At 37.1% G+C, this 14,975-nt stretch overlaps 1 protein-coding gene across 1 annotated transcript in view; it reads left to right on the forward strand.

The window, feature by feature from the left end:
* LOC118202034 (neural cell adhesion molecule 2-like) overlaps positions 1 to 14,975 on the forward strand; it is an 83,700-nt gene that overhangs the window by 54,206 nt on the left and 14,519 nt on the right. Inside the window, exon 9 of the mRNA XM_085814406.1 lies at positions 8,084 to 8,374. Within this exon, the coding sequence (XP_085670532.1) occupies positions 8,084 to 8,374 (291 nt within the window). The remainder of the gene's footprint in view (positions 1 to 8,083; positions 8,375 to 14,975) is intronic.

A 14,975-nucleotide genomic window follows, 5' to 3' on the forward strand; every position in this document is an offset into this window, starting at 1 on the left:
TTGGCATAAGTGATTTACTTGATGCACACTAGAGGGAGCCACAGGCTCGAGAGAGTTTAGGGATAGAGATGAGAAATAAAAACTTAAGTTTCATAATTTTTTTATAAGTTTTTTGGTTTTTAAAATTTTTTTGTATTTAATATTTTATACTTTTTTTTGGTTTTTTATAATTTTATATACACAGTACAAACACTAAAGCAAAAAGCGGATAGGAAAGATTTTACGATTAATAGGCTCATTGGCATGTGGCTTGTGTTAGGGAGTGCAGATAATTATAGAGATCGCGATGAAAATATTCTTAGGCAGATTTGAAATCTGCGGGAGATGTGATTCTTAAGGAAACAGATTGATAACTTTGCTTGAAGATCTTGATAGTGGTTGCAGAAGATGTAATAAGCAATTATATGGCAGCTCGCTGAAGAGACGTCCTTCCTTCTTGGCGCGGGAGCTGGAACTGATGTTGAGAGGGCGTGTCTTGCCCTTTTGGATGGAGGGTAGATGCCGAACTCTCGGCCAATCACGGCTCTCGGTCTCTTCTGTGAGCTGCGAATAGCAGGATCGTATGCAGGAATCCGCTGAAGTGCTCGGTTATCAATCTGTTCAATTTTGAGGAATAAATTTTGACTAAGCTTTTTAATATGGTAATCTACAGGTTTAATATTTAGGTCCGAATGAATCACATCTGTACGGACGTACCAGGCTGCATTCAGGGCCATACGTAGGGTCTTAAGCAACCACTGAACGGATTTTTATACCCTCTGGTAGTACCAAGTGCGAGGAGGTAACGCCATCTATCGGCAAAAATAATTGAATTAAGACAGTAGAATTTTAAAGGCATTAGGAAGGACTGGATTGGACTTCAAATCATTAACTAAACTTTCTAAATCTTTGTGAATGTGAAAAACCTCAAGAAAATCCAATTCGCCTATGGAAGAAGCCTTTTGGATGATTTTTGCAGACCCAAAATCAAAATTATGGTTAAAAGTCCAGCTATGATACGCTATTGAAGACTTGTTAATTTCCCCTTTTTTGACATAAGATTCATGTTCCTTGATACGAAACTTCAACGCTCTTTTTGTTTGGCCAATATATCTTAAACCACACTGACATGATATACTATAAATTCCCCAAGAATTCAAGACAGAAACGCAATCTTTTAGAATCGAAGGGTGAATTTTATTAATAGGGGAGAAACCGACTTGAAAATTGAATTTCTGGAGAATCCGTGCAATTTTATAGCTAACAGAAGGATAAAATGGAAGCACGACAAGGTCATTGATATTATTTCTAACAGTAGAATGTCTTCTTTGATGGGAATCTGAAAATTTTTTGACGGCTTTATCAATAATCACGGGAGAAAATCCACGGTCAATCGCAACTGCTCTCAAATAATTAAGTTCATTGGTAAGCAAAGATTCAGAGGAACAAACTTTTAGCGCGCGGAAAACATAATAGTAAAAAGAAGCCATTTTTTGCTTAACAGGGTGGCATGACTTGGCATGGGGTGGTAAACAAACTGCAAAGGGTTTACGGTACACAGTGGTGCTAAAATCAGTTTCATTGCGGATTATAAGAATATCGAGGAAGGGGAGGGAATTGTTGGATTCAATTTCAAGAGTGAATTGGATGGCTGGATCAATTGAATTCATAATAGATAGAATCTCGGATAAATCCTCTTTATAACCGTCAAAAAGTGCGAAAGTGTCGTCAACATACCGAATCCAAAGACGAAAAGATAATTTATCAAATAATTTCATCTCAAAATAGTGCATATAAATGTCAGCAAGTACCGGACTGAGAGGATTACCCATAGCCAATCCTTCAACTTGACGAAAATATGCATTTTGGAAAACAAAGTGGGTTTGACTTAGAGAAACTTTAGTAAGCGAAACCAACTCATTAATTTCAGTATGTGTGAAGTGAAATTCCCGAAGCCTAGTTTCAAGACAAATTAGTGCTCCTTCGACCGGAACATTAGTAAACAATGATTTGACATCAAATGAAACCATAATGGAACGAAGTGGGGAAATATTTTTAAGTTTATCAATGACTTCAACAGAATTTTTTACAGTGTGAATATTGTTATCAAGTAGAGGAGAAAATCTGGAAACTAAATATTTGGCCAAAGGATATGAAGCAGTACCTATGTTGGAAACAATTGGTCGAAAAGGAATACCGGTTTTGTGGACTTTTGGAAGAGCATAAAGTCTAGCGCAATTAGTAATAGGCGGAATAAGTGATTTCTTCAACTGAGTTGGCAGAATGTGGGAAGATTTAATAGCACTTTTTACTTTCATGAGGTCCGAAGTTGAAGGATCTTTAGGGATCGAGCAGTATGGGCCTTCATTTATCAATTTAGAGACTCCAGTAATATATGTGTGTTTGTCCATAACAACGATCTGTCCGCCCTTATCAGCTTTAGAGATAATGATATTAGTATCAGAATGAATTTCACGTAAGATCTCATTTTCCTTTTTGCTAAGATTAGAACGCAAAGATTTATTGTTAAAATTAACGTTATGAGTAATTAGGTGGCGGATTGTATCCTTCTGCGTTTCCGAAATTTTGGAGAATTTAAAGGCTTTCTCTATAGGGGCGATGATTTGAGGAATTGAAGGTTTAGATGTCTTTGAAAAGTTGAAATTATATTTTAATACTTTTAACTGATCCTCCGAAAGATTCCTATTGGAGATATTAACGATGGAGTTAACGTTTACAGTGGGAAGATCAGCTAGATAATTGGGACTATCCGACTGGTGTGTGAGTTTTTGGAATTTAGAAATGAGCACATTTTTATGCCGTTGACAAACGGTATCGGTTCTAGACCAGGATGTATGTTCAAATGAGGAAAAATTTTCAGTGGAATTAGCAATTTTTAAATGGAGGTAATATAATTCAAATTCAATTTTAGATAAACGTTTGCGTGTGTCCCTTATAATGTGACGAAGAAGTGCCAATTTGAATTTATGCAAAATTTTTGAAACGTGAACGGAAGCTTTAAGGCTACATTTCACATGTATAAATTTGGGAATGAAATTTTGATGTTTGCATTTAAGTAGAAACTGTAGATGATTCAAGAATTTCGTACGCTTAAGGCGTAACTTACAAAATCGGTTCCTGTCAAGATGAAGATGATGCCTTTCGGATTAAAAAATGCAGCTTCTACTTTTCAGCGAGTGATGAATGATGCCTTAAGAAAATGTGTAATTTTTGCAAAGCCTATATTGATGATATTGCTATCTTTTCACCAGACTGGAATTTGCATCTCAAACATTTAGATGCTGTGCTAACTACATTAAGTGATCTCAGATTTACGGTGACCGTAAAGAAATGTGTTTTTGCACGTTCGGAGTATTTGGGACATTTAATAGGAGCTGGAAGACATCAACCCGATCCTGAAAAATTACAAGCCATCGAAGTTATAAAAAGTCATAAAACGAAGACTGCGCTAAAGAGTGCATTAGGCTTATTCAACTATTATCCTGATTACATAAAGAATTATGCAGAAATAGCTCGCCCATTGACAGAGCTTACGAAAAAGAAAATTCCTGAGATAATTCCATGGATTGATGTTGAGGAATCAGCATTTCAAGATCTGAAACGTCGACTGTGTGAAGTGCTGTGTGTGAAAACTGTACACTCCAGAACCAGAAAAACCTTACACCATACAGTGTGATGCTAGTTCATATGGTGTTGGTGCTAGCTTGTCACAAAGAGACAGCAAAGTTTGCATCCTATCAGTTTTGCCAGTCAAAAATTTTCGAAAACTCAGCAGAACTGATCAACTATTGAACACGAGGCTTATGCCGTTGTGTGGTCATTAAAAAAGTTCGAGTGTTGGGTGTTTGGATCAAATAAAATCGAGCTGATCACAAACCATAATCCATTATTATATTTGCACAAGTCGGCACCGCATTCTGCCAAATTACAGAGATGGGCAATCGCACTTCAGCGTTATAATATTCATATTTATCATTGCCCTGGTGCACAATTAAAAACTGCAGATAGTCTTTCAAGACTAGTTGGTGAATGACATAGGTGTGAACTAAGTATGAACTAATATGTTTAAAACTTTGCATTAGTTATTTTTCTTTTGTTCCGGAATTGTACGAAAGCTACTTTCCATCTGTTTTGAAAAACAAATTACTGGTTTCCATTTAATGTTGCATTATAATACTGTGTTTTGAAATAGTATTGCATATATGTTTTATTACAGAACTCCGGTATTGTATCAAGGCGTCTGTTCATCTGTTGTGAGATGAATGTTTATTGCACTTATTACAAAGTATGTTATTACGTCATGTATACACATTCATATATTTTGAATTAATTTGGTTAAGAAAAAAATATATAATGAGATACTAGGCAAGTATTGGTATTACATTTGTTAAAAGTGTTTATATATGCCATTTAAGTGCTTAATTGTTTATTTCAATGCGAGAGGATTTAAATATTAATAAGTGTATTAATTATTAAGCACTGGTTTGTGGAGTATAGAATTTAAGTTTGTGAACTCATTTGCTGGTTCAGTTTTCAGATTCTGCTTCGCTTTGGCGTAGCACAATGTTACCGGGGGGGGGCTGCCATGTATCTGGCTGCGTCAGCCAATCAGTTGCATGTTAGCCTCAGAAGAGGAAGAGGGTAGATTTCGCTATACTGTAGGAGCGATGTACTTGCTCCGAGTTTACTATTATTCTTTGAATGTTAATTTTAATAAATGTTTGTTTCGTCTTGTTAAATGATGCCTTATTGAACCACGAAGCCATTACAATAAACAGATAAATAGACAGATAGATAGATATAGATATAAAACATTGTCTATCTCAGTCTTTGATAATGCATTATTTCTGAAGCATTCTTTTTGAGTCCAGAAAATTTTCATCTAACGAGAAGTGCAAATAAGGAGAGATCATTAGATTCTCCCCAGTATGGTTCTTAAATGTACTCCAAAAGTTTTTATTTTACATACTGCAGGGAAAGGTTTTTTGGATAACTTGTTTCAGATTTCATAACGACTTTTCCATTGTATTTTCGCTTTCAAAACAGTAAGCTCTTCCAGTTACCAGCCTAGAAACTGGTGTTGGTTCTTTTCACAATTTCATTTGAAAAATACGTAATCGTGATCGAGCTGATTATGGACAGCTAGAATCAATGAAAGAGCGCTTAATTTTTAGTTTATCTTCATACTAATGTCAATAATTCGAATTTACCCTTTTTAATAAAAACTTATTCACCTAAGTTAGATTTTAAGTAATGTGTGTACAAGTTGCTGCAGACGCAGCTCCAGCATTTTAGGCATCCTGTGTGATCAGTATGATTGCCGTCTGTTATAAATAAAGCGCATGCATAATTCAAAGATAAATGTACCTTGATTTAGTTGTCGCTTATGACAACATCTTAACTGGCGCTCTCTGAAAGCGGTGTCCTAGGCTGTGCCTGGAGCTAATCAAAATTTGCAGCAAATACACTCTTAGACAAAAAAAAAAAAAAAAAAAAAAAAAAAAAAAAACGACGCACCAAGAGGGAGTTAGTTATCCGAATGGGACGAAAATCGGTAGAAGGGATGTACATGTACAGAAAAATAATGATTACAGTTTAAGAAAAATTGGATGATTTATAAAAAGTCAGTAACGCGTTTGTCCACCTCTGGCCCTTATGCAAGCAGTTATTAGGCTTGGCATCGATTGCTAGAGGTTGCGGATGTCCTCCTGAGGGATATCGTGCCAAATTCTGTCCAACTGGCGCGTTAGATCGTTAACATCCCAAGCTGGTTGGAGGGCCCTGCCCATAATGCTCCAAACGTACTCAATAGGAGATAGATCCGGCGACCTTGCTGGCCAAGGTAATGTTCGGCAAGTACTAAGGCAAACAGGAGAAACATGTGCAGTGTGGGGGCGGGCATTATCTTGCTGAAATGTAAGCACAGGGTGGCGTGACATGAAGGGCAACACAACGGGCCTTAGAACTTCGTCGACGTGCCTCTGTGCTGTAAGGTTGCGACGGACGACAACCAGAGGGGTCCTACTATGAAATGAAATGGCACCCCAGACCATCACTCCTAGTTGTCGGCCTGTCTGCCGGAAGACAGTCAGGTTGGTATCACACCGCCGTCCGGGGCGTCTCCAGATTCGCATTCGCTGGTCATCGGGACTCAGTTCAAAGCGGGACTCATCACTGAAGACTATTCCACTTCCGTCAGTGACATTCCAGTGCGAATGAGCCCAACACCACTGCAAATGGGTTTGACGTTGTACAGAGGTCAATGGTAGTCGGCGCAAGGGGCTCCGTGACCTCAGCCCCATTTCTGAGAGCCGTCTATGAATGGCCCTTGCGGTTACTGAAGCGCTAGTTGCACGTACAATCAATGATAATGATGCATCCGGAGCTGTGAGTGCCACTCTGACGATTGCTCGGTCTTCACGTTCTGTCGTTTCTCTTAGGCTTACCGCTTCCTTCTTGACGCTGTGTGTGGCCATGGTTCACCCATTCCTGCCAACATCGCCTAATAGAGGCATCGCTCCTGCTCAAACGTCGAGCTATTCACCGATAAGAGCAACTACATGAACTCTTCTCAAATTCTGACATCTGCGCATATCATTCGCGCACCTGTATGCAAGGCATAGTTACTGTCTACCAAAGTACACGGAATGAAATTCGCGAAGAATTAATGACCTGGAATCGTAATTTCTCCTCTTAAATAACCTGCCAGTTGCGCAGATTAGATGCGCTGTAGCGACAACCTCTTATTCACTGGCAGCCAAAATGTAAAATTTTGCATGTTCCGTCGAAACCTTTATGCATATCAATTATTGTCCAATTTGCTTTATATATTCTCGGTGCGTCGTGGTGCGACTTTTTTTTTTTTTTTTTTGGTCTAAGAGAGTAGTTTTGTCATTATTTCATGTTCTTTCAAGGCTATGCTTGTTGCTTGGGCGGTTCAAAATCTGCAAGTCCTAAATTTTGATGCTCAGTACCTCCTTAAATTCTAAAAATTTTGCCACTCCTATATTCTGCTGTTCAGTGTCTTCCCTAAATTTTAAAACTTTTGCGACTGTCTAGTCATTATGCTGTCTAGTCTCTCTCCTAAATTCTAAAAATTTTACCGTCCCTAAATTTTATTGCTTATTGCTTTTCTAAATTCTAAAAGTTTTGTCGCCTCTAAACTCTGCCGCCCTGTGCAGTCGCACAGGTTGCGCTGGCTGTGGCGATTGTTGCTTGTAATACTTCTTGACACATTCGTAGAGTTTCTGGACGTTTTCGAGAAGGCAGCTGTTGGAATGATGTTTAATTTCCTCACTATCTTTCTCTGAATATCTGAGAAAATATTTTAAAAGAATAGCAACAGAAAGTAATTTGCAGCTGTCAAATTGGACGAATAAGAAAGATGGTTGAGAAAAATCATTTATTTCTTTACTGTAAATTATCTTTCTATAAAGTATCTGACGACAGTTGCACTATGTAAAATACGTTTTACTGCTCATTGCTATTTAGTCTTTGAATGTATAAAAGCAGGTACATAAAAGCATGGAATCAAATTTAAATTCCATTTAAATTCCCTTTCGTGGGAAGGTATTTGAAAGTAAGCAAGCTAGGATGTATTAATAATTATTGCCATCAGTTATCATTTGGAGCTTTGTTGGTATCGTCGAAACAAAACGTTGTTGATGCACTGTGTATATGCCGTCATAGTGGTATTATTGTCGATAAGCATCATTTTTCTATCTTAAATGTAAAAGATTACATAGAAATTAAAATGCAAAAACATAAATTTAATTAAAACTGAATACATTAACATTTAAATTCTTAATTTTTTTAATTCTTATTTCGATAGATTTTTAATCCATGTATCTCTTTCTGCAAACAGTTTTTAATTTACAGTTTCTTCTAAATGACATATTTAATGTAAGCAGGATTTAAAACATCTTTCTATCTCTTTTCTTTCTTTTTAAAAATGTTAAGAAGTTCAATATTAATTTAGTTCCATAAGGTAATTTTATTTTAAGCAAAGAGACTTGGTAATCACTTGTTTAATTCTATCTGTTCTAAATAGGAAATCATAATTTTTTACATTTTATTTTTACAGCCAAACCAAACCCTCCGAAAAATTGCCGATCCACAAATCGCACTCAGACCTCGTTCTTAGTGACTTGCGAAGCAGGCTATGATGGTGGAGCAAATCAGCACTTCTACTTCCGAGCGAAAATCAAAGATTTCCGAGAGGATGGTATCTCTTTGAATTCCCCTGTGCCTACTTTCACGTTGACTGGTCTGCCATCTGGGATTAATTTTGAAGTAACTATAGCATCAGCGAACAAAGTTGGACAGAGCGATGTGGTCACTCTATATACTTCAACTCTTCGAGGAAAAAGAACAGGTTAAATATTTTGTATCTTTAAATGCATAGCTTCAGGGATTAAAATGCGGAAAAAGAAAAACAGGAAACAGAGTAGATAGCTTTTATAGGTGTCCCGCATCACGGAAACCGATAAATTTGACAAAAGTGAAGGCAACAAATATGCATATCGACTGGCGTTCCTAAACGGTTAATTTCCACCGCACATTGTTTATTAACTCAATCCATGAATCAATAATTGGTATCCATTTTATAGAATTACTGCGGGACACTTTCTCTTAACTAACCATTATTATAATATCTCATGACTAACCATGTTTCCTATTGCATTTTAATAATAGCTGGTATACTTATTAAAATTATAGCTGTTGGATTTTCAGTTTAGAACTCTTGTAAGAAGTGCCTTTTATTAGTTATATTCACGAAATAGGATATCCAATTCCAAGACCTTTATAGATCTACAAATTTCTTCATAACCAGGGAGAAATGTAAAACCAGAGATAATTATATAAGAATTAAATGTCAAGGAAAAATATTACCCAATAATATTAAACTTTTGATAATAGTAAGATAACATGATAATAAAAAGAAGAACTAATTACTGTCTAGGTTCACAAGACTTCTCCAAAGCTTCGAGTTTTACTTACCCCAAATTATCCTATAACACAACACAATCCAGTTTTTTCTCTCTCGAAAACATTAAAAGAGAACATTGAGGGTCGCTAAAAGGATACAAAGCTAAGAAACCTGATTGCCGTGAGTAAGCTAAATAGTTATATATATATATATATATATGTAAGATATAAGTAAATACGATAGCTGTTTAAAAAAAAAATTATTGGCGACCTCAAATTTAACATTCTAGATTTGGTGCTGTCCCCTTAAATTCATCTGTTCTCCCAAATTCGAGATCCTTCCATGTTACGTAACGCTTGATGCAGATACCTCCTGCCCAATCAAATAATTGTAAACCAAAACGTTTTCTAACTCGAACTGAAACTATTCGACTCCCTCCCTTCTTTTGAACTGTTGCGTTCTCTTCCGCTTACGCTTTCCTGCTGGCAACACGCTACTGCTTATTTGCCTTAAATGACGTCGTACTTAAAGATGGAACTTATTGTATTCAACTATAATTAAGAAATATCTTACCTGCAAACGAATTATTTGATATGCGTAAAAAATAAAAATTCTGATTCTTCAAGCTAAGTTGTGCTAATTGCGTCATCATGCTTTTCCACTCATCCCTACGTTCAGCCACTGCGGTCTTCTCAGCCATGATGAATATTGAAAGATGCTAAAAAAGTACCGGATTTTTCCTGCTACACATTTAAAATATAACATATTCTCATTACTAGTTAGCTTTACAATTTCTATTTCAATTATATATATATATAATTATATATATGGTCGCTCTGCTTATCTCAACATTTTTCAAAGTTCCAAAAATATCTTAATTACTAATGATGCAAATAAATTACTTCGTTTTTCTTCCCTTGAGTTTAAATTTTGGGGTGACATTGAGAGTTTTGGTGTAGTGTGAAACTTGGTTGTTTATCAAAAGGAGCATACTTGCTCTACGTTAAATACAGCCTTTAACCCTTTCCAGCACGCTACCTTTTAAAGTCGAATTTTTGATTAAAAAAAAAAAAAGGTAGGCAGTCTAATTAGACCTAGAGGAGTACTCAAGTAAAATTTTGTGAAGTTACTTACTGTTTTAATACTGTAGGTGTGCCCAAAGTGGCACGAATAGAGCTTCGAAAAGAGTGCTGAAACGAGCATTGTTGTCAATGAACTGACCGATGAGATGCCGAGAAACAAAGAACACAGACTCTCCGTTGTCCTAGATTATCGGTGAGTCTGGTCTGGGCACAATTAGGGTTCGCCGTTTGATTTTAGGCAAGATTTCAATGTAAAACTTTAAAACTAATATAGAATAAGGAGATTAGCATACAACCAAAAAAATAACATAAACATTTCTGTTCAAGCAATTCCTTTTATACCCTAAAAAAAATGTGGAAGATTTCTTTGAAAAATGAGGGTCTTAAAAAACTAAACATGTCGAAAATATATGGACTGGTTTGTGTTGAGCTGCGATCTACTATAAATAAAGAAGGTTCAGAGTAACCTACAGTAACCTATAAATCCTTTTTCATTCAATTTTTCTGTGCGTACAGAAGGAAAGTTTTAGGTGTGTCCAGACCAGACACACTGTGCCGCAAAGGGTTAATGGCTGCTTTCCTTGAGCTTTATAAGCAGATGAACAGGATATGTCAACCTCTGACATGTGAGAAAAAAACATAACATGATGAAGATAGAAAATAGATAATGGGTGATTAACTTGACGGGTATTACAACAGGTACTTGGTTGCAGCAATTCCACTGCGACATATATAAATGCTATCCGAGATACTATACTAACATTCTTATTCCTATTCTAGTCTTTAGCTTAAGCTGCTAATTATTTTCTCGCAAAGAGTTATTTTTATAATATGATTATTTTAAAGTTATAATTAAATTGAAATTTTGTTTAATTTACGAAAGATCATCAAGCATTATTTTAAGTGCTTATAATTACCAGTTTTGAAAATATGGAACAACAATCGAGGAAAGTCGGATATTCTGCAGATTCATCCTATCTGAAACAAGAGATCAGAATATTGAAAAAAGGTGGTACTATTATAGAAAACAGACAGAAGTAAATTAGTGATTGATGACTTTTGTGTATAGTTCCACAAAACTAGCTTAAAAATGCGGAAGATAATTTATGCCATATGTCTCATAACAATTGTTAACAAAAGATGGCGATGAACAAAAAGATCAGAAAACTTTCACAGCCTCCCCTAGGCCCTGAAAGTGACCAGTGTGACCACCAACTAAGCAATATCAGAGACGTCTAGCGATTACTAAACGGTAAGAGGTAGGAAAGCTTCTAAAGGACATGCAAGAAAGCGACGTTACCGAGCATTCAGCTAGTCTATGGGCCTCTGCCATCGTCCTGGTCAGAAAGATAGGCGGTTCAACTAGATTTTTCGTTCACCGTTGCCGGATGAATGAGGTTACAAAAAAAGACAGCTACTCTTTTCCTATAATTGACGGCATTCTAGACAATCGTTTTGGAAGCAAGTAGTTTTCGACGTTTGATTTAAATAGTGGATATTGAGAGGTAGAGATACACTCTGATGTCTGACAAAAGATGGCATTTGTTACCGGATAAGAACTTTGGCAGTTCAAGGTCATGCCGTTTGGATTATTACGTAATGCGCCAGCAATGTTCGAATGCTTTATGGAGATCGTGTTGAAAGGTCTTTCATAAGGAGCCTGTCTGCTATACTTGGATGACATCATCATCGTCGAGAAAAATCAGAAGGGTGCTTCAGAAATTGCAGGCACCCAGTCTAAAATTAAGTTCTACTAAATGTAAACTATTCAGACAGGAAGTGACTTACCTTGGACATATCATCTTTGCCGAAGGTGTGTCTAAGGATCCAGAAAAAGTGTCAGCAGTTAAAGATTAGAGACGCTATTCCATCAGCTAAGAATGTCTCTCAGCTAACAAGTTTCCCGCAGCTTTGCACCTACTATAGGAGTTTGTGAAGGACTTTTTTCCCATCGCAAGACTCCCTTCATAAACTGACAGAAAGCAAGCAAAAGTACTTGTGGACCAAGTAATGTGAATATGCATTTAATAAACTGAAGGAGTTTTTAAAATCTGTTCCAATCCTCACATATCATCGAGCTTGACAAACCATTTTTTCTCGAGACGGATGCGAGCAATTAGAATGCCGATGCTGTTTTATCCCAAGAAATAAACAGCCAAGAAATATCGTAGCTTACAGGAGCAAATGCCTATCTAAACTAGAAAGAAATCACTGTTTCATCAGAAAGAGCCGTTTCGAATATGGAGTGAGTCCCAGTTACAACATAGTTACAACCGTAGAACATTCCCATAATTATCTCCGCGACAGAAAATTCTTCCTCCGCACAGATCATGCATCTTTAAATTAAATTGAAAGTATCCAGAAGTCCAAAGAGGCAGGTGGATATAGAGACTCCGGTATTGTGACATAACTATCCGTCATCAGAAATGGAAATGCTGACGCTCTATTTAGAAGACCCTACACAGAAATCCACCGGTATTTTTCCAGGGTCGAAGCGAAATACTAGCTGTTTAGTCCGGTAGCACGACAAGTTACTATTTGAACATTTGCTGATCGTGAAGTGATGAAGAAGTCACGAAAGAGAAGTTGGAAGACACCGACATTAAACCCCTAATGGATTTAATGGAACTTTCAAACAAGAAACCTACATGGCAGGACATTTCGATCTACAGTCCTACCACATAACAATATTAGGCTCACTGGGACTCACTCCATATTCGAAACGGCGTTTTGTACCGGAAGTTCGAATTTGATGATGGAAAGGCTTTCCGATGGTAGCTGAAACTTCTAAGATCCGGGTCCCGAACGTCCTTAAAGAACTACATGGCAGCCCTACAGAGCTACAGAGCCATACAGAGGGCCATATCGGAATAATGAAGACTGCATAGAGTTCGAGAACTCTTCAACTGGAGTAATGCAAGGGATGACGTCGAAAAGTAGTGCCAATCTTGCGATGTCTTTGCGATTTGGAAAAGATCGAAGAAAGACAGAGGAAGAAAGCAGCCGAGGGAATCTGCAAACGTTGCAATGTAGGAGCCCATTTCCAACCCATCACTTTGACGTTCTGGGACCTCTGCCACGAACTGCTGATGGCAACAAATGCATCCTCGTTGTCATTGACTTCTTCATCAAGTGGCCTGAAGCGTATCCTATTCCCGATCAAGAGGCTGTTAACGCTAGCAGAGATATTGATACAACACTGGATTTCCATGTTCGGAGTGACTCTTCAGTTATATTCCGAGCAAGGAAGAAATTTTGCCTCGTTTGTAATTAAAGAACTCTGCATGTTCCTGAGCATCGATGAAGTCCAAACGACACCTTTACATCGCCAATCAGCCGACTTGGTAGAGAGGTTTAATCGAACCATCCTTAATAACCTCCCGCTGGTGGTTTACAGAAACCAACAGAACTGGGACAAGACGTTATCTCTATTTTTACTGGCCTGTCGCAGTGTTTCCACGAGACTAACGGCTATTCCCAATCGCAAATGCTCGTCGGTCGTGACCTTCGTCTGCTTTGTGATTTCTTGTTTAATCGCCCTCCAGATACGTCTTCATCGCCTGAAGAGTACATCCAAGATCTCCTGGCACAGTTTTGCACGACAACAAGTCAACTTGGCGATGGAGAAGCTGAAGAATCGATACGACACAAGCGCTGCAGGACATCGATTCAACGAAGGTAACAAGGTCTGGTTAAGGTATCCGATTCGATGGAAAGGACTCTCTCCTAAACTACAGTCACCTTGGGGTGGTCATTACAAAGTCCTAAACAGGCGTAGTTTTCTCTGTGTATGTACATATTGCATTTGGGCATATAGTACTTGTTTTCTTTCTTGTTTATATTATTACGGTTTTTGTATTGATTTAGCTATTTTTAAATAGAATTAATTAAAATTGTTTTATATTACCATGCAATGCAGCACGAGACTTATTTGAAGAGAAAGCTACGCCGGAAAAATTAAAAATACAGGAGCAAACGCATTTAATAAATAGATATCTCGTAATTGTACGCTTTTGCTTTTCGAGAAAATACCAGAAAATTCTCGTGAACATTTAAAAAGTTTTTAAAAAGCGGGATCAAAACATCTCAGTTCAGTTGTTTAGAAAACTGTTGTTGTTTACTGTAGCGAATTCGTAGTGAATTCGGATAAGCTTTCTCTATTTTGAATTAAGTTCTGTTGAACGTTTTTAGTAGTTTAAAAGGTAACTACTGTGAGATTTTGTGATATTGTACGAATATTTCTAAGGAAATTTAAGCATTTTGTTTTTATTTGTTGTGATAAGAATAAAATTTATTCACTTTTCATCGGACTTGTGCATTCAATTTATTACGACCCGTACGCACGCAACAATATCTATAAATTTGCTTCAAACTCTGCAACGTAACTCCTGGCGGTGGATTAATTAATTTCTTATTTTATTTGTATTTAACTCTCATCCCGAAATGTTCCAACTCAGGTATTCTGCCTTGTCTGATTTCCCTGGACTCTCAAGACCTCAGGGACAAAGACGTCCCTCCCTTTTTCCATTGCATCTCCGTCATCCAGTAGCGTGTCCGTTCTGCGGGGTTTATGCTTCGCTAGTGTAATAGGCTGGCATCTGCTATACACTATTGGCGACATATCATAAGATTTAAAAATAGCATGATTACTACGAAAGAAATTTTTTTATGTTTGGAATGTTCGAAATCCTATTCATTCCGACTAAATCTACGGGCACATATTATTAAGTGCCATCCTTCGATATTAGAGGAATTAGCTCCTACATTAAGAACTGCTCGCAAATTTACATGTGATGATTGTGAGGAAGTTTTTTCAAAAAAAATTGCTTCGTGCACATGAACGCACAGACCATGGTAAAAATGACGCAACTGAAAAAATAAGTTTTTTAATATAAAATAATGGAACTATAAATATCTTTACAAGCTTTTTGATTGATGTCTATCTTATACTGAGCTATGGGAAA

The sequence above is a fragment of the Stegodyphus dumicola genome, chromosome 4 (genome assembly GCF_044657685.1).
Source record: "Stegodyphus dumicola isolate Sdum_Otavi_A_Nest chromosome 4, ASM4465768v1".
Classification (NCBI taxonomy): domain Eukaryota; kingdom Metazoa; phylum Arthropoda; class Arachnida; order Araneae; family Eresidae; genus Stegodyphus; species Stegodyphus dumicola.